The sequence below is a fragment of the Ovis aries genome, chromosome 3 (assembly GCF_016772045.2).
Source record: "Ovis aries strain OAR_USU_Benz2616 breed Rambouillet chromosome 3, ARS-UI_Ramb_v3.0, whole genome shotgun sequence".
Lineage (NCBI taxonomy): Eukaryota > Metazoa > Chordata > Mammalia > Artiodactyla > Bovidae > Ovis > Ovis aries.
Genome location: NC_056056.1, coordinates 182028885 through 182049133, shown reverse-complemented (window position 1 = coordinate 182049133; position 20249 = coordinate 182028885). Strand labels below are relative to the sequence as shown.

Below are 20249 nucleotides of genomic sequence, written 5' to 3'. Positions count from 1 at the left end.
CCTGATTCATGTTTTTTTCATTATTCCATATGTAAATAATCCAAGATCTTAAGTTCATAATTTTATTAAAATAATGATATGAATTAAGTGAGGTTTTAAAGACATTAAGTTGCTTCAGCTACTGGACTATTGATAAATTAATTACTCTGCTCTCTAATGAATGCCAAAAATAATGACTGTTAAAGAAAGACAGCAATTTAAAGGTCTCAAAAATAAATCTGAAAAAGACATTTTCTTCAATATCAAGAAAAAATAATTTCTAATCACTTTATTTTTCAAAATACATATGAAACAATAAAATTATATTTCAAGTGCTTTTCCATTTTCTTTTATAAAAGTAATCACAGACTTTACAACAGCTTTGAGGTTTCATTGTTTCATAATTCATCTGAACCTGACAAATATGTTCACACATTTTAAAGAAGACATTGTAAAAGTACTGAACTATGTAACATCTTTTAAAGGTGGTTCCAAAACATTTGTTCTAAGTAATACAATTATATGTTAAGTTTCACAAATGGCTGGTTACCATATACAAAAGCCAGAAACATGAATTTCAAAAGATTTTAAAATTTTTGTTCTATTATACAGACTCAGAGAAATCTATTTGAACAATAGCTACGTATTATATCACAAACTTCAGTTAAAAAGCCACCACATCAACAATGACTGAAGGATACAAAAACATGTCAAATATAATGGATATAAATTATTCAATGACATATATGAAATGAAGAAATTTCATGTCTTCTGCCAGCTTAGAATAACTGGCAAATTATCTTGGACTGCTCATTAGTGGAATCATTGTATTTACAATGAGAGAAATTTATTTTCTATATTGACTACTTCATTCTTCAATGAAGATCTCACTTCATGTGTCCCAAAATTTATCTAGATTTTGCAGATGAACCCAATTATTTCTCTCAGTTGGAAAAGTCCAAAAAGTTAATGCAAATTTGAGTTGAATGTTTTGTTTATAAAAATTTTAAATGTAAATATCTTGTATTTTAGAGTTGGTCTACCTGCTTCTTTCTTATGCTGTGATAGAAGCTATTCACATTGGGGATTACTATGCTTCTATATGGAACGCTTAAAGGGTCTTTAAAAAACAAAAACAAAAATATATATAATAAAATTAGCAAAGTGATCTATATGGATACAGATAGAATAAACCATGCAATTTTCATGGGGAATGATTCTTTGACCAGTTTGTATATAGCCTTAGGTTGTTTTTTTAGGTTCACAAACTTTATTCTATAGCAAAGTCATAGTCAAATATAATTCTGTATGGATGTTTAGGTTGGGAAAATAATAAAACAATTTTGAAAAGATAACAAAAATGAAAATCCAATGCATTAACTTTTCAGCATTGGGAATTATTTCTCTGAACAATTTTTGACTCATTTTTATAATGTGCACTGTTATCCCATACATTGTTTTTGAGGAAACACAATTATGATCTCAAAAACTGAAATTCAGCATCCCATACAGTTAATAGATTCTGCGTATAGCTGATGCAACTCATAACAAAATTTCTGAAGACAGTGGTCCATTTTTATCCTTTTATGACAAAATCAGGCATAGTTTGTTCTTTGGAGAAGGCATTCATGACCCAGTTGAGCTTAAAAGAAATCACTGTCAATTTGAGGTTAAAACATTTCCATGCAATTACTGTTTGCACATTTAGATCCATTGAATACAAGTCATTTCCAGTGTTTCAGAATAAACAAAATAGGATTAGTGTAATCAAGTCTTCTTATAAGAGTGTATTTAAATCATTTCAAGCATGAAGAAGCCTATCTTCTTTATATCGTCTACTTATTTTTCAGTCACTATTTCTAATATCCAAAATGTTTGCATTCAATAAATCCTTAAGCCCCACCTCAGCCCTTTATGCTTTCTTTTTAAGTTCATGATATCATGATACTATTACGACCGAGGATGAGATGGCTGGATGGCATCACGGACTCGATAGACGGGAGTCTGAGTGAACTCCAGGAGATGATGATGGACAGGGAGGCCCAGCGTGCTGCGATTCATGGGTTCGCAAAGAGTCGGGCACGACTGAGCGACTGAACCAAACTGAACTGAACTGATTATGCTATTAAGTCAAACCCTGGTTACCAATTTTCATGATGAACAAACTTGTAATAAAAACATGTTTTTGCCTTGATGAGAAAACACCTGACCTGAGAACAAGTTCCTGTGGCTCAAACGTACATCTTTTTGATTAATTGTTATTGACAGACGGCAAGTATTACCAACGCATCTTTTATTAAATTACTATTCACTTAACATATGATTGAGCAAATACAGGAAAAGTTTTTTTAATGATAAAGAGAATTCTTACCTAAGAAATTATCACTGAATAACATATTGGAAACGTTAGCTCTCTTTTGCATATAAAATATGCATTCACTATTTTCTTTTAAATAATGGGTCTTAGTCTAGTAAGTATTAAAATGCTGTATCATGGGTTTTTTGAATAGTATTAGAGAATTTTCTTTCTCCTAAAAGTTAAATTACAAAAGTGGTTTTAATTTTACATTCAATGTCTTTATAAGCTTTAACATCTGAGTTTAATTGTCATTTAGCTAGGTAGATTCTTAATCTAATTTAATTGACTTTCTATGCTTTTGTATCATTTCTTATTGGCAGCAATCAATTCCTAGCCTACAAATTATAAATACTTAAATCAATTAAAGTATATCAGAACAACCAGAGCTGCTTCAAGAACAGATTTGCTGGAAGACGATTTTCTTAAATCCTCATCAACTCTAGTTTTCTTTCTTTTTTTAATTATCAGGTAATTAAATTATTTGGTCATGATTGCAACTAAGGTGGCAAAAAAATCATATGGAACTCTATTCCATGAAAATATATCTGAGAAAATATCAAGTATTCTTTTCAAAGAGGTAAAGAAATAGCCATGCTTTCAATGTTAAGATTTTGTGTCCCTTTATTTGCAACAGTCTCTGGCTCTTTTGATGACTCATTCTGAAATAAGTTATATTTTCTTTCATGGATAGCGAAAGTTGAGAAAGAAGTGAAAATTTGGCTTTTTCATTTTTGAAGCAATTAATTATTAAATGGGAGCCTTTAAGGGATTGACAGCTTTTTATTGTTTAGTGCAAACTTTAAAATAGCAAACATTACAGGAGAATAAACACAAGTGTCAATTAAATGTCACAATCAGATAGATTCAAATATATATATTTTGTATCTAATACCTGAGTCAGTTATCAATCAGTTGTGAGCTCCCTGCAGTAACTAGAATGTACATAAACTCTCAAAAATTGCATAAGATAGTGGGTGCTTGGTTCTGTGTTCTGTCCCTAGTTCCCTGTCATTAGTCCTGATGAGCTTTTTAAATGAATTGTTAATGAATTAACATCATAAGTTTTATATGTAAAATGAAGTGCCAGAAATAGGACTGGCCTGACAAAAAATTTAAATGGTCAATAAAAATGTTAAGAAACTGTGGTTAAAAAAAGCATCAACTGTTCAGAATTTTGCAAGAGAATTATTATATACTCCACAAACATCTGTGCTTTTTTATACTCAATTTCCCCATTCCCCTGATTATTTAGTATAAAATAAGCAAATCAATAAACAAAATAAAAATAAAAAACAAAAAGAACATCAGTGTTGTTATGCTAACTAATCAATATGTTTCTTTTTCTTAGATTTATGTTTGGCAAGTCCCTGGAATTAGGTATCCATTATATACCTAAACTGCAACTTCATCACGCGTCAGTGCGGTTGTTAAAATGTGGTCTTTCACACAAATTAGTGGAGAATATCTGTAACAGCAAACCTTACTTTAAATATTGAAATGAAAAACATTCCATCTTTAATCATAAGTAGAAAGAGGATAAGTTATGTTTGTATGGATGTGTGACTGTGCAGAGTAGGATGTACTGTACTGAAAATCCTACGGTGGCTCAGACAGTGAAGAATCTGCCTGCAGTGCAGGAGACCTGGATTCAGTCTCTGGGTCAGGAAGAGTCCCTGGAGAAGGGAAAGGCAACCCACTCCAGTAATTTTGCGTGCAGAATTCCATGGACAGAGAAGCCTGGGGGGCTATAGTCAATGGGGTTGCAAAGAGTTGGACATGACTGAGCAGCTAATACTTTCACACCATTTTAAATCATGCATTTAAAATATGTTATGAATTTTCTCCCTTTAGTCTCTCAAGGACTAGCAAATGGTCAGTCCTAATATGTTTATTCTAATCCTTAGGAAACAAAGATTTTAAAAAAATTATCTTAAAATTTTATTTTTATTTATTTATTTTTTAACCTTTAACTTTTAGTCTATAATAGCCATATTAAAGTCTCCTAATTGGCTGGTTGTTTGTGTTTTTTACTGTAAACATTGACTATTTCTACATAGGAAGCAAAGAAAAGCATGAATAAAAATCCTTAAGTATGTTTTAGGTGAAAAAATTATTATACTAAGGAAATATAGTTACTAATCAATTGTAAGTTGCAGCTATGCCTATAAACAATTGTCTCTGAACATGTTATTTTTATTAAGAGTCTTCTCATTTGACAATTTTATTTTCCAATAAAACAAAGAATTACAAAATAGAAGTGTAAATTTATATTTTAAAAAAGAAAATAAAATACTTAGGGTAAAAAAAAAAAAAAAAACCAGAAGTGTCACCTTCAGTCATATTGTCTATAGCAAGTGGTTCTTTTAGGCTTGGTAAAGTTTCTTTAGTTTTAAATCAGAAAATGTTAGCCAGGAATACTTGTTTTCATTGAGATGCCACAAGCAGTTTTGAAAAATTTTAGGGAATTAGGTATAATTTTAAAATATTAATTTGTAAAATAGTTACATCTTAATTAAGGTAATGCCATCATATGAGAGGTGCCAACATACAAAATCTCAAAATCAAATCGCCAGTCTATGTCCGATGCAGGATACAGCATGCTTGGGGCTGGTGCATGGGGATGACCCAGAGAGATGTTATGGGGAGGGAGGTGGGAAGGGGGTTCATGTTTGAGAACACATGTACACCCGTGGTGGATTCATGTCAATGTATGGCAAAACCAATACAGTATTGTAAAGTAAAATAAAGTAAAAATAAAAATTAAAAAAAAGACACCTAATTTTAATATTTAGAAATAAGGGATTTTACTAAAATCAAAATTTTGCAATTGCTGATAAAATTTTCTCATTCTGATGAATCCATTTTTATAGCCTAACTGCAGATTTTCTTGCTTTTTGGTTCTTTGGTGGGGTGGGGTGGGGGGCAGAGAAGATTGGGATTTAACCTTCTATCTTTGGATAAGCCTGAAACATGCACAATACACATCTCAAAAGTAGGGTTAGGGTAGTTCAATATAGCTACTTTCTAATAGGGCCCAGAAACATGACAATAAAAAGTTGACATGATTTAAAGGAAAGTTCTGCAAAAACATTTGCATTGTTTTTACTACTAGCGGCCTGATTCTTGATTCTTATGAGGGCAACTGCTGCTGCTAAGTCGCTTCAGTCGTGTCCAAATCTGTGCGACCCCAGAGACGGCAGCCCACCAGGCTCCCCCGACCCTGGGACTCTTCAGGCAAGAATACTGGAGTGGGTTGCCATTTCCTTCTCCAATGCGTGAAAGTGAAGTCGCTCAGTCGTGTCCGACTCTTTGCGACCCATGGACTGCAGCCCACCAGGCTCCTCCGTCCATGGGATTTTCCAGGCAAGAGTACTGGAGTGGGTTGCCATTGCCTTCTCCTATGAGGGCAAAGCCTTTCACAAAAGACCGTGGGTCTGTGCCTTAAGTATTATTTGTTTTTTATTAGATGTTGAAGTTGAAATATTTATTATTTTATAATTTGCTGAAAAATAAGTAATTTTTTTTCTTTAAGAAAATACCCATTTCTAAGATTAGATAAAAGATTAGCTTTTGTTTGAGTTTAAAAGTCACTATCACTGTGTACAATCCAAATGGCAATAAGCACAGAGATTTATTGTAACTTTGGTGTCAGTATGTCTATCAGGAATACAGGATCCATGTGATAACTTTATGTCACAAAATAAACATGTTGTAGTACTTGAGAACCTCATGAGTTCTGATTCTATTCATTTAGGAATACTGTTACATTTGAGAATATGAATAATAGAATTTTTAAAATATCAAACAGTGCTACAGATATTTGAACTAGTAACTTTAACACAGCATAAAATAGTAGCCCAAATGGCTCAGTCTCCATTTTCCATCTACTAAATATTCTTAAATTTATACTCAGAGAGGATCTTCAAATTATAGAGCTTTCCCTATATCTTAAAGAATATGCTTGAAAGAAAAAGTTTAGAGTTTAGCAAAAACCAAACTTCACCAAGAAAAGATTTTGTTGAAAATGAAAGAATAAACAATAAATAAATTAATAAATTATATTAATTTGATTATTTAATGCAGTGAGTAAAGCTCACATTTTCCATTAAGGTTTATATAGAACCATATACACCACTGAAAATGAACATAGTTTTAACAAAGTCAAAACCATACATATGTGACATGTGCTACTTTATACAATAGCAGCATTAACTATATTTAATTTTAGATAAGTATGGATTATTTTTAAAAATGTATTATTTGCTTATTCATAGAATTTACAATTTATTAAAAACAGTTTTTCTGCTAATTGGCATATGACACAAATAATAAAATGCCTTATGTAAGTAAAGACCATTTGTATTCAAGTAAAATATATTAAGATGTTCAAAATTAGTAAACAGACAATAAAGACAAATAAAATTTACACAATATTTTGTTTGTTATCAGGATGTATTTCAAATGAAGAAATCAAGTCTTCCACTTTTTTTTCTGATTTGGTGAGTACATGGTCTTGGGTCCTCATTATAATGGCATTATTTTGGATGCATTATGGTGTGGAAGTTGGCTTGGGAGATGGACAAGATCCTTGACTATCAAAACTGGTCGCCCGGCCAGGTAACTGAAAGATAATAATTTTATAATGTCCAAAAAAAAAAAATAAAGTGGGTAATTGTTGTTACCTTTTAATAGTGAATATTCACACCCATGATATGCAAGTCTCTGAACAGAAGATATACATAACTCCCCATGACCTTCATAACTCACCTTCTCAGGTGGTGTGAGGGGACACAAACATCTCACAAAAATGTATGCAGACAGGGTTATCATTATCATCTTTCTAAATTCATGTCAATGTATGGCAAAACCAATACAGTATTGTAAAGTAAAATAAGAAAATTTTTTTTAAATGTAAGCAGAGCATGGTATATAGATGACATGCAGGGAAACTACAGATTCATTTCACATTCTATCACAGACTATTAGTTTTTACTTCCTGATGGCTCAGATGGCAAAGAATCTGCCTCCAACGTAGGAGATCCCTGGGTTGGGAAGATCCCTGGCAAAGGGAATGGCTATCCACTCCAGTATTCTTGCTTGGAGAATTCCATGGACAGTGGAGCCTGGTGGGCTATAGTCCAAGGGGTCACAAAGAATCATGGGAAACAACTGAGCAACTAACAGTTTCATTCTAAGGTTGGGTAAAAGCAAGAAGGTTCAAGACACAAGAAACTGCATTCCATTTGCTTTAAGGCAGGAGGTGATTTTTATAGAAGCAATTAATGAGAAGGACTGAGTTTGGAAAATAGGAGCCACAAGGGATAAAGAATAATTTCTTCTAGTCCCTAAATATTATGTATATTTTAAAGGTTTAATTACAATAGGATAAACTTTTATATTCAGGTAGAAGTAGACAGATTTTCCAAGTGATGTTTTAGTCTCTTTCTTACCAATTTACTCAGCTCTTGAGTAATTATTCCCTTCTCATTTTAATCCCTGCTGTGGCAACAAAACACATAATTCCACACACAGCACTTTCCCATAATTTAAAATCCAGCCAGTTCTTAGGTCTGTAGTCCCTATGTTCTGTTTGACCAGTGAATGCAGGTGCAGAAGTCAGAAAAAGTGAGCTATTTGCTGGAGAAAGTACCTCTGCATAATCTTTTCAGCCCTCATGTCCTCTGCTAGTAAGCAACTAGAAAATTTTATCTGGGATCTTCTGATGTTTATCCTTCCTATAAAACCTACAATGACTCAAAAGTTCTCCCATGTTTTCACACATAAATTCACGCCTATTTCATAGTTTTTCCTCATCATATAAATGTGTAACTACTTATTGTTGTTCAGTTGCCCTAAACAGCAAACAGTCATGTTCCAATCTTCACAACCCCATGGACCGCTGCATGCAACTTACTAGTCATAAGCAATTATAATATGCTTTGGGTCATAAAACATCTGTCTTTCATTAGTTAAAAGTTGTTGATCACATTATCTCACTTATCCCTACATCATTCCTATAAACTCTGTAAGAGTGTATATTTCTCTTTTTAAAATATTTATTAATTTTTTGGCTGTGCTGGGTCTTCATTGTGGCATACAGGATCTTTGATTGTGGAATGAGGATGCTTAGTTGCAACATTTAAAGCCTAGTTCCCTGACCAGGGATCAAACCTGGGGCCCCTGTGTTGGGAATGCAGAGTCTTAGTCACTGGACAATCAGGGAAGTCCCAGAGGTGTGCATCTCTATTTTCTAAATATAGAGAAATGTAGCAGCAGATAAAGCACGTGATCTGCCCAGGATTAGACAGTCAGAGGGACAAGGGTTAGAACTCATGTCTGCCTTCAGTGTAGTACTCTGCCCAGCAAACTCTGCTCTTATGTCTAGATTCTAGTCACTTTTTAAACTAAGTAAAAACAAAAATGAGAATCAGGAAAATAATAGTTAAGCAGCAGCATGTACTTCAGATAATACACGTTGTTGAAATGTAACAACCTTCTCAGGACTTATTGAGTTATAATTTAGGGGAAAGTGCTGTGCGAATGTGCATTTGCATAGCATGTCTGTCTTTTACAATTTACAATAAATGATGAAGTGAGTTAAAGATTTGGAACATTAATGTAATAAAGCAGATAATTTCTCTAACATGACATTTCACCTCCTATGTCGGAGCATGTACTGTTTATATAGTATTCATGGAATTTTCCCCATAATGTCTTGAGTAACACAGCCAAAGTCACACTTTTGTGACCAAGCTGAGAATAGAATGAGGGCTCAGTGACATTTAGTTGATTATACTGCTCTGTCTCTCCTATTCAACCTATGCTTAGTGATAGAATAAGAAGCAGAATCTTATCCATGGGAGAGATGGCAATGTATATGTCACTTATTATTACTGTGTGGTTATCATAAATTTTTGTAATGGATTGCATAAAGTCCACCTCTTATCAACTCACAATTAATTAGGTCATATAAATAATTTATTTTGAGGTTCTTCAAGATATCCCAGTCTTTGGAAAATAAAATCACTTCACCTAGCAACATTCAATGTACTGAATAGACCGACAACTGCTTTCATGGCTAAAAATTCTGATAGAAACTGGTATTGATATCACTTCTAGTTAATATAACTATTAGTATTAGTTATATTTAGAACAACATTGTACTAAGCTGTGTTAAGTACTTCATAGTCAGCAGTTCATCTAGTTTTACTCTAAGTTTACTGCTAGTAAGTAGTAATAACAGAAACTTAGGTTTATATCTTACCCAATATGTGGTCACACAGCAGAGCCAGGTTTTCAACTTAGGCAAACGGAAGCCTCAATATTTTTAAAACCAATCTGTGAGACTTTTTACTTCCTGAACAGAGCCAGTAACTCTATACCTGCCCCGTTATATGTTAAGTGACATCTTTATTTAGGGATTCTTGGGAAGTTTAGGTGAGGTGGCTGTTTTCACAAGGGAAGCAAAAAAATTCAGTTTGCAGGTAATAATAAATTTACTTCATTGCTCCACCACTTAATGACACAAATTTTCAGACTATGTAGAGAAAATAACAGATTTGTAGTTTTTATGGACTTATTCTAAAGGAATATCAAACTCAGAAAATTTAGTTATTTTTAAAAACCAACAAGACATACAGAACTTTGCATACTGGATAACAGGGTCTGTGGGACAAAAATAAGAGCAAATAGCTATTTTTTTTAAAAGGTGAATATGTAAAATGTTAGTGAAATGTTAGCAGATAAACAATATTTAAATAAGAGATAAAGAAGAGAGTAGATGTGAGAGAGGTCCAGAGCTTACCTCCAGCAAGGGGTGCCAATGTGTTATTGGTTTTCGGTGATAGGTCAACATTTCATTCCAGTGGTCTCGCCCAAGACCCTCAGCGTCCAGTCCTGTTCTACACACTCCTATGACCTCATTGTGTCCTACCCTATGATTTGGAGAATATTTTACTTTCATTCCAATATTCAAAGATAAGTTTCACACACTTTAACAGAATTTTAAGCACAACTAAAGCAGTAGATTTTGTGATAAGTTCTAGATAATTTTACATATTAAACTACTTCAGGTCTAATGAAGAGTCTTAAGTAAGTTAAAACTTACTAAACAAGATTGGGCTTTCCAGATGGTTCTAGTGGTAAACCCAACTGCCAATGCAGGAGATATGAAATACGCAGGTTCGATTCCTAGGTCAGGAAGATCCCCTGGAATTGGTCATGGCAACCCACTTCAGTGTTCTTGCTTAGAGAATCCCTTGGACAGAGGAGCCTGGTGGGCTATAGTCAATAGGGTCGCAAAGAGTAGGACACAACTGAAATGACTGAGCAGGATCAGCATTCAAAAATGAATTTGTAAAAGGACTATACACAACTATTTTAGTGCTTTATTTTAATCTGTAAATTAAGCACATTTCACAATAATAGGGGTGTGAATGAGAAATGCCAGTTGGTCCTTACCTATATGATGAGTTTCTTTCTTGGAAGCAGACCTATTAACTTTAAGTGATGTAACTCTAATCTCCTTTTCCCAAAGGGCTTAATGTTTTATAATGATGCATAAACTACTCACAAAGAGTTCAATATAAATGAGCTTGTATAAATGACCATAATTAATTGATTTAAAATGATATGTCAGTGAATGTTACCACTGGTATAATAAATAAACAGGGAAGGGCTACATTTTGAACTATGGCATTTAACTTACTACATAGCATCAGAGCATAGTGAACATTCTTGTTTTCTATTCCTGCCTTGTTTTCATAGCAATAAATCAAAATAATAATGATAGTTAATGTTTTTGAGAGCTTATTATGTGTGAGACACTTTTCTAAGTAATTTAAATCTACTGACTCACTTGATCTTTACATCATGACCATGAATATCATTATTATCAACTCATTTTGCAGACAAAGAAGTTAAAAACTCAGAAGGGACCTGCCTGCCTTTGTACACTTAGTAAGAGATAGAAGACTTGAATCAAAAGAGTTGACCCAAACACACATGGGGTAAGCTGCTTCTCAAGAACAGAATGCAAGTTAAAGGCATTTTTTTCTAGCATTATTTTGACATAAACTCTAAGGAGATGTTTGAGACGATTTTAGGACATTTCTCACTGTCACTGATGTATTAATTGTACAATTAATTAATGATGTAGTAATTAATTGATGTATTATGGCAGAAAGCAAAGAGGAACCAAAGAGCCTCTTAATGACAGTGAAACAGGAGAGTGAAAAAACTGGCTTAAAACTCAACATTCAAAAAACTAAAGATCATGGCATCTGGTCCCATCATGTCATGACAAATAGAGAGGGAAATAATGGAAACAGTGACAGACTTTATTTTGGGGGGCTCCAAAATCACTGTATCTGGTGACTGCAGCCATGGAATTAAAAGACATTTGCTCCTTGGAAGAAAAGCTATGAACAACCTAGCTGCTACTGCTGCTAAGTCGCTTCAGTTGTGTCCGACTCCATGTGACTCCAGAGACAGCAGCCCACCAGGCTCCCCGTCCCTGGGATTCTGCAGGCAAAAACACTGGAGTGGGTTGCCATTTCCTTCTCCAATGCATGCAAGTGAAAAGTGAAAGTGAAGTCTCTCAGTCGTGTCCAACTCCTAGCGACCCCACGGACTGCAGCCTACCAGGCTCCTCTGTCCATGGGGTTTTCCAGGAAAGAGTACTGGAGTGGGGTGCTATTGCCTTCTCTGATGAACAACCTAGACAGCATATTAAAAAGCAGAGACCTTACTTTTCCAACAAAGGTCTGTCTAGTCAAAGCAATGGTTTTTCCAGTAGTCATGAATGAATGTGCAAGTTGGACCATAATGAAAGCTGAGCGCCAAAGAATTGATGCTTTTGAACTGTGGTGTTGAGAGTCCCTTGGACAGCAAGTAGATCCAACCAGTCCATCCTAAAGGAAATCAGTCCTGAATATGGAAGGACTGATGCTGAAGCTGAAACTCTAATACTTTGGCCACCTGATGTGAAGAGCTGACTCATTAGAAAAGATACTGATGCTGAGAAGGCTCAAAGGCAGGAGGAGAAGGAGACAATAGAGGATGAGATGGTTGGATGGCATCACCAACTCGATGGACATGAGTTTGAGCAAGCTCTGGGAGTTGGTGATAGACAGGGAAGCCTGGCATGCTGTAGTCCATGGGGTCACAAAGAATAAGACACTGCTGAACGACTGAGCTGAACCGACTGAATTTCAGAAGGGATTGGAAGATGATATTTAATCATAGCGTCCACTGTTATACAATTAAGGATATTCAGGATTCTTGAGTATAAATTCCTTAATTCAATTATTCACTTTCTCAGTATGCAACAAATACTTATTGAGATTCTTAAAGGAGCCACAGGTTTTTCCTAGACACTGGGGATAAAACAACAAACAAGTCATTGCCCTCAAAGAGTTTACAACCTATTGAATTAATGTCATTAGCAGACTAAATGGTAGATAAGGAAAAACACAGTTTGAGCAAACTCTGGTAGTTAATGATGGACAGGGAAGCCTGTGTGCTGCAGTCCATGGGGTCACAAAGAGTCAGACACGACTGAGTGACTGAACTGAACTGATGCTTAGTATCTTTCCCCTAAAAATGAAGTCCCTCAAAAGTATATTTTTATAAATAACTTTAAAAATTCATTTTACAGATTTTCAGGGTCCACTTCCCTAAAGTTATTTGGGTGACAAATGCTCAGTTGTATCTACCTACAGCCTTTGCTGTGAGAAATAAATGGGAGTAATTTTTTGATAAAGTGGAAGAAGGGGTTCTGATCGAAACACAGTAATATTTTTAGAGTTTGCCATTTCAACTAGAAATTCAAGATTTCTCTCTCTCTCTTTAAACAGTGTAGGCTTTTCTATAAACTGTGATTTAAACTAATAGTACAAATCATCTTATCTTTCAGTACTTCATTTTTCTAGCTGTCATCCAGAGTATACATTTTTAATGTCTCTGTTATAGGGTCCTGGCTACTACCGTTTGCATAATAATACAAAATGGACACTCTGAATATTTATGTATGTTTATTCTGTACCACTTGTATTATCTCTAGACCAAAATAAGACACTATCTATGTGCTGATAATTTTGTAGCTTAAATATACAAGATTCATTTTTGAAAGCCTTATAAATATAAAAAGAAAACAATAAGAAGAATTATATAGCAAAGAACTTCAGTGGAACACAAGTTCAGAGGAAGACGAGATTGGTTAGCCAAGAAAGACGCAGAAGTGGTGACTCAAGCAGAGCTGTGAACCATGAATGGAATGAGATAAACTGGGCAGGGCAACATTTCAGATAAGAAAGGAGTAGGTGCTGCAACAGGAAGAAGATTTAGTGCTTTACTCAGGAGTTACCTATTGATTTTATGAAAGGAGAAGTAATCAAAGTGTGTGTGCTAGAAGAACTATCCATAAAGCAATGATTTAAGATTAGTGTGAAACCTTCAAGGCAATAACAATATGGACAATATTCACCTTCAACTCTTAGTACTCACTGTTCACAATCCCACATTATACTAATGTTTTAAAAATGGAAAAGTACTAGTTTGCATTCCCACTAGTTTGCATTCAGTGGTCAAATCTGGGACAATTTAAACATAAAAATAAATGACAATAGTAATGGAATTATAAAAAAAAATAAAAAATAAAAAATAAAAATGGAAAAGTGAATATCTAAGAGAAAACTTGCCCTTTACACAGCTAACTAATGATAGAGCTCAGGTAAGCATCATGATATTCATATTCCAGCCCACTTGGAAAAGCAAAATCCATTGATTGCAATTTATGCTGTTACTATTTAAAAAAAAAATTCACAAAAGTGTTTCTTATAATGTATCCCATACAACTTCCACACCCATTATGTCACAATACTCAGGTAACCTGTCCTTCAACTTCAGAATCCTGTCCTTTGGAAAAGAAAAATGAAATGTTATAGCATAGAATAAAGTAAATTTTGAATGAATAATTTTTCCATTTTCCAATTTAAATTAAAATTCTTATAGCAGAAAATAACCCAAAAAGCTGAATTCAGTCCACGTATGACTAAATGTAGCAATTACTCTGTGAGTAGAAAAATAAACATACCTATCATAATCCATGACTGCAATGGAAAGGCTGACCTGGTCCACATTCTCCGGAGGGATGTCGAAAATAATTGCCTCATTGTACACAGGGTTTAGAGTGTTTTTCTTCGTGGTCGTCTTCTTCTTTTTTAATCTTCTACCCTCACACATAAGAGACACTTTGACATAAGGATCTAGCAATAGAAAGGTAGTTTTAATAAAATGCAAATAGTAGTACAAAGCATAAATAAAAACTGTGGTTAATTTTATTAAATAAGGAAAGTGGTATATTATGTCCTATAATGGTATATTATGTCCTATAGTTTCAATTATACCAAAGAAATTCTTGCACTGTTAAGAAAGTTCTAGGACCTAAAAAAATTTCCCAACCTGGGGATCCAGCAAAAGGACTGAGAACTCCCAGGGACTTTGACTTTGGAGGCCAGTGGGATTTGATTACAGAACTTCCGCTGGACTGGGGAAAGAGACTCTTGGAGGGCATAAACCACACCTTGTGCCCACCAGGATCCAAGAGAAAGGAGCAGTGTCCCCACAGGAGACTGAGCCAGACCTGCATGTGTGTGTCCAAGAGTCTCTGGAGAAAGCATCGGTCAACAGTGGCCTGCTGTGGAGTCAGGGACACTGAGTACAACAGTGCAGGCAGAAGTTCTTTTGAAGGAAGTCTCCACTATCACCATTACCTCTACCATAGTTTGCCCTCAGCCAAACAACAGGAAGGGAACACAGCCCCACTCACCAACAAAAAATTGGATTAAAGATATACTGAGCATGGTACCACCTATCAGAACAAGAACTAGATTCCCCCACAGTCAGTCTCTCCCATCAGGAAGCTTTCATAAGCCTCTTATCCCTCTCCATCAGAAAGCAGATAGAATGAAAACCACAATCACAGAAAACTAACCAAACTGATCACATAGAATACAGCCTTGTCTAACTAAATGAAACTTTGAGCCATGCCATGTAGGGCCACTCAAGATGGATGGATCATGGTGTAGAGATCTGACAAAACGTGGTCCACTGGAGAAGGGAATGGCAAACCACTTCAGTATTCTTGCCTTGAGAACCCCGTGAACAGCATGAAAAGGCAAAAGGATAAGACATTGAAAGATGAACTCCTCAGATAGGTAGGAGCCCAATATACTACTGGAATAGTGGAGAAATAACTCTTGGGAAACCTATATGCAGGTCAGGAAGCAACAGAACTGGACATGGAATAACAGACTGGTTCCAAATAGGAAAAGGAGTGCATCAAAGCTGTATATTGTCACTCTGCTTATTTAACTTATGTGCAGAGTATATCATGAGAAACGCGGGGCTGGAAGAAGCACAATCTGGAGTCAAGACTGCCAGGAGAAATATCAATAACCTCATATATGCAGATGACACCACCCTTTTGGCAGAAAGTGAAGAGGAACTAAAAAGCCTCTTGATGAAAGTGAAAGATGAGAGTGAAAAAGTTGGCTTAAGCTCAACATTCCAAAAACTAAGATCATGGCATCTGGTCCCATCACTTCATGGGAAATAGATGGGAAAACATTGGAAACAGTGTCAGACTTTATTTTTTGGGGCTCCAAAATCACTGCAGATGGTGACTGCAGCCATGAAATTAAAAGACACTTACTCCTTGGAAAGAAAGTTATGACTAACCTAGATAGCATATTCAAAAGCATAGACATTACATTGCCAACAAAGGTCAACCTAGTCAAGGCTATGGCTTCTCCAGTGGTCATGTATGGATGTGAGAGTTGGACTGTGAAGAAAGCTGAGTGCCAAAGAATTGATGGTTTTGAACTGTGGTGTTGGAGAAGACTCTTGAGAGTCCCCTGGACTGCAAGGAGATTCAACCAGTCCATTCTAAAGGAGATCAACCTTGGGTGTTCTTTGGAAGAAATGATGCTAAAGCTGAAACTCCAGTACTTTGGCCACCTCATGCGAAGAGTTGACTCATTGGAAAAGACTCTGATGCTGGGAGGGATTGGGGGCAGGAGGAGAAGGGGACGAAGAGGATGAGATGGCTGGATGGCATCACCGACTCGATGGATGTGAGTCTGAGTGAACTCCGGGAGATGGTGATTGACAGGGAGGCCTGGCGTGCTGCGATTCATGGGATCGCAAAGAGTCGGACACGACTGAGTGACTGAACTGAACTGGACTGAACTGAACTGAACTGAACTGAACTGAACTCCAGAAAGATAGAGAGACAGAGCCACAGTGAAAACAATGCCCAGATGTGAATGTGACTGGTGATGGAAGCAATGTCTGATGCCTTCCTATGAACAATATTGCATTGGAAACTGGAATGTTAGGTATATGAATCAAGGTAAATTGGAAGTGGTCAAACAGGAGATGGCAACAGTGACCATTGACATTTTATGAATCAGTGAACTAAAATGAACCAGAATGGGTGAATTTAATTTAGATGTTTATTATATCTACTACTGTGGGCAAGAATCGCTTAGAAAAAAATGGAGTAGCCCTCATAGTCAACAAAAGAGTCTGAAATGCAGTACTTGTGTGCAATCTCAAAAATGAAAGAATGATCTCTATTCATTTACAAGGCAAATCATTCAATATCAGAATAACCCATCTATGTCCAACCACTTATGCTAAAGAAGCTGAACAGTTCTATGATGATCTACAAGATCTTTTAGAACTAACATCAAAAAAAAAAATGTACTTTTCATCATAAGGGACAGGAATGCAAAAATAGGAAGTCAAGAGATACCTGGAGTAACAGGCAAGTTTAGTCTTGGAGTACAAAACGAAGCAGGGCAAAGGCTAACAGAGTTTTGCCAAGATCAAGATAACACACTGCTCATAGCAAACATCCACTTCCAAAAACACAAGAGGCAACTCTACACATGAACATCACCAGATGATCAATATCAAAATGAGTTTGATTATTTTCTTTGCAGCTGAAGATGGAAAAGCTCTATACAGTCAGCCAAAACAATCTTCTGTGGCTCAGATCATGAATTCCTTATTACAAAATTTAGGCTAAAACTGAAGAAAGTAGGGAAAACCACTAGATCATTCAGGTATGACCTAAATCAAATCTCTTAATTATACAGTGGATGTGACAAACAGTTCAAGGGATTAAATCTTATACATAGAGTACCTGGAAAACTGTGGACAGAGGTTCATGACATTGTAGGGAAGAGACCATCCTCTTGAGACCATTTTTCTTGGGACCATCCTCAATAAAAATAAAGGCAAAATGGTTGCCTGAGAAGACTTTACAAATTGCTAAGAAAAGAAGAGAAGCTAAAGGCAAAGGAGAAAAGGAGATATACCCATTTGAATGCAGAGTTCCAAAAAATAACAAGGAGAGATAAGAAAGCCTTTCCCAGTGATCAATGCAAAGAAATAGAGGAAAACAATAGAATGTAAAAGACTAGCTATCTCTTAAAGAAAATTAGAGACACCAAGGGAATATTTCATGCAAAAATGGGCACAGCAAAGGACAGAAAAGTTAAGGACCTAAGAGAAGCAGAAGATATTAAGAGGTGGCAGGAATACACATAAGAATTATACAAAAAAGATCTTAGTGACCAGGGTAACCACAATGGTATGATCACTGACCTAGAGCCATATATCCTGGATTGAGAAGTAAAGTAGGCCTGAGGAAGCATCACAATGAACAAAGCTAGTGGAGGTGATGGAACTACAGTTGAGATATTTCAAATCCTAAAAGATGATGCTGTGAAAGTGCTGCACTCAGTATGCCAGCAAATTTGGAAAACTAAGCAGTGGCCGCAGGACTGGAAAAGTCAGTTTTCATTCCAATCCCAAAGAAAGGCAACGTCAAAGATTGTTTAAACTACTGCACCATTGCAGTCATCCCATGTGCTAGCAAAGTGATGCTCAAAATTCTACAAGCCAGACTTCAGCAGTACAGGAACTGAGAACTTCCAGATGTTTAAGCTGGACTTTGAAAAGGCAGAGGAACTGGAAATCAAATTGCCAACATTCACTGGATCATCTAAAAAGCAAGGAAGTTCCAGAAAAACATCTACTTCTGCTTTATTGACTATGCCAAAGCCTTTGACTGTATGGATCATAACAAACAGTGGAAAATTCTAAGAGATGGGAATACCAGACCAATTTATCTGCCACCTCTGAAATCTGTATGGAGGTCAAGAAGCAACAGTTGGAATTGGACATGGAACAAAAGACTGGTTCCAAATTGGGAAAGGAGGACATCAAGGCTGTATATTGTCATGCTGCTTATTTAACTTATATGCAGAGTACATCATGTGAAATGCTGGGCTGGATGAAGCACAATCTGGAATCAAGAATGCCAGAAGAAATATCAATAACCTCAGATATGCAGATGACACCACCCTTATGTCAGAGTGAAGAGAAACTAAAGAGCCTCTTGATGAAAGTGAAAGAGGAGAGTGAAAAAGCTGACTTAAACCTCAGCATTGAAGAAACAAAGATCATGGCATCTGGTCCGATCACTTCACAGCAAATAGATGGGGAAACATTAGAAACAGTGTCAGACTTTATTTTGGGGGGCTACAAAATCACTGCAGCCATGAAATTCAAAGACACTTTCTCCTTGGAAGAAAAGCTATGAACAACATAGACAGCATATTTAAAAGCAGAGACATTGCTTGGCCGACAAAGGTCTGTCTAGTCAAAGCTATGGTTTTTCTAGTAGTCACATATGGATGTGAGAGTTGGACTGTAAGGAAAGCTGAGCACGAAAGAATTGATGGTTTTGAACTGTGGTGCTAGAGAAGACTCTTGAGAGTCCCTTGGACTGCAAGGAGATCCATCCTGTCTATCCTGAAAGAAATAAGTCCTGAATATTCATTGGAAGAACTGATGCTGAGGCTGAAGCTCCAATACTTTAGTCACTGATGGGAAGAACTGACTTGTTAGAAAGACCTTGACGCTGGGAAAGATTGAAGGCAGGAGCAGAAGGGGATGACTGAGGATGAGATGGTTGGATGGCCTCATTAACTCAATATACATGAGTTTGAGCAAACTCCATTGTTGGTGATGGACAGGGAAGCCTGGCGTGCTGCAGTCCATGGGGTCCCAAAGAGTTGGACATGACCGAACAACTGAACTGACTGACTGATGTCCTATTGTAGTACTAGTTTTATAATTAAATGGCATAACTGGGGGCAGCAGAATAAGACTTCTTATTGAATGATCTAGAAAAGAATTTGCTGATCACTGTGTTTAATACAACAGAGAAAACCCACTATTTTACCAAGAACCAGTCTAAATTATAATGTGTCTTTTAGTTATTTGAGGACATGTTTTATTGTAAGAGATATCTAAGGAATATAATCCCAATAGGAAAAATGGTATTTATTTCCTTCAAAGTGATTCAGAATTAGAAGACTAAAATTTATGAAATAGCAACATTGTATCTAGATAAGTATGTATAATCACAATGAATTGAAATTAGCAAAACTATACTTGTTAGGACTACCTTGAATTGTTGGAAAAGGCACTAAATTTGGAGGTTCTGTTTCAGTCATCATGCTTGATAAAGAGTTTGGATTGAAGGAATGATTACTACAAATCATTTATTAAATGCTCAGCCATATAAAATGAAAAAAGGTAATATTTGGTTTATATATATTCTCAAGGAAGTTTCCTCAAATGTATTGTCTGTATGATGCCAATAGGGAAGAGAAAATTTCATTTAGGCTATATTTTTATGGGCCAAAGAGGACAAATAATTGTTAACAAGTCTACCCTAGCTGATTGATCTCCACTCTTAACTCCTATCACCTTAAGTAGAGAAACTGCCATAATATTGTAGAAAATCATACAATATTTGCAATAAGGAGTT

At 35.7% G+C, this 20249-nt stretch overlaps 1 protein-coding gene across 1 annotated transcript in view; it reads right to left on the bottom strand.

Annotated features, from left to right (window-relative positions):
- Positions 1-230: 230 nt before the first annotated feature.
- The window catches only part of SYT10 (synaptotagmin 10), a 119309-nt gene continuing 99290 nt past the window's right edge, over positions 231-20249 (bottom strand). The window contains exons 5-7 of the mRNA XM_004006738.6: positions 14433-14604; positions 10143-10272; positions 231-6959 (exon numbers count right to left, since the gene is read on the bottom strand). Coding sequence (XP_004006787.1) covers positions 6888-6959; positions 10143-10272; positions 14433-14604 — 374 coding nt within the window. The 3' untranslated portion in view covers positions 231-6887. The remainder of the gene's footprint in view (positions 6960-10142; positions 10273-14432; positions 14605-20249) is intronic.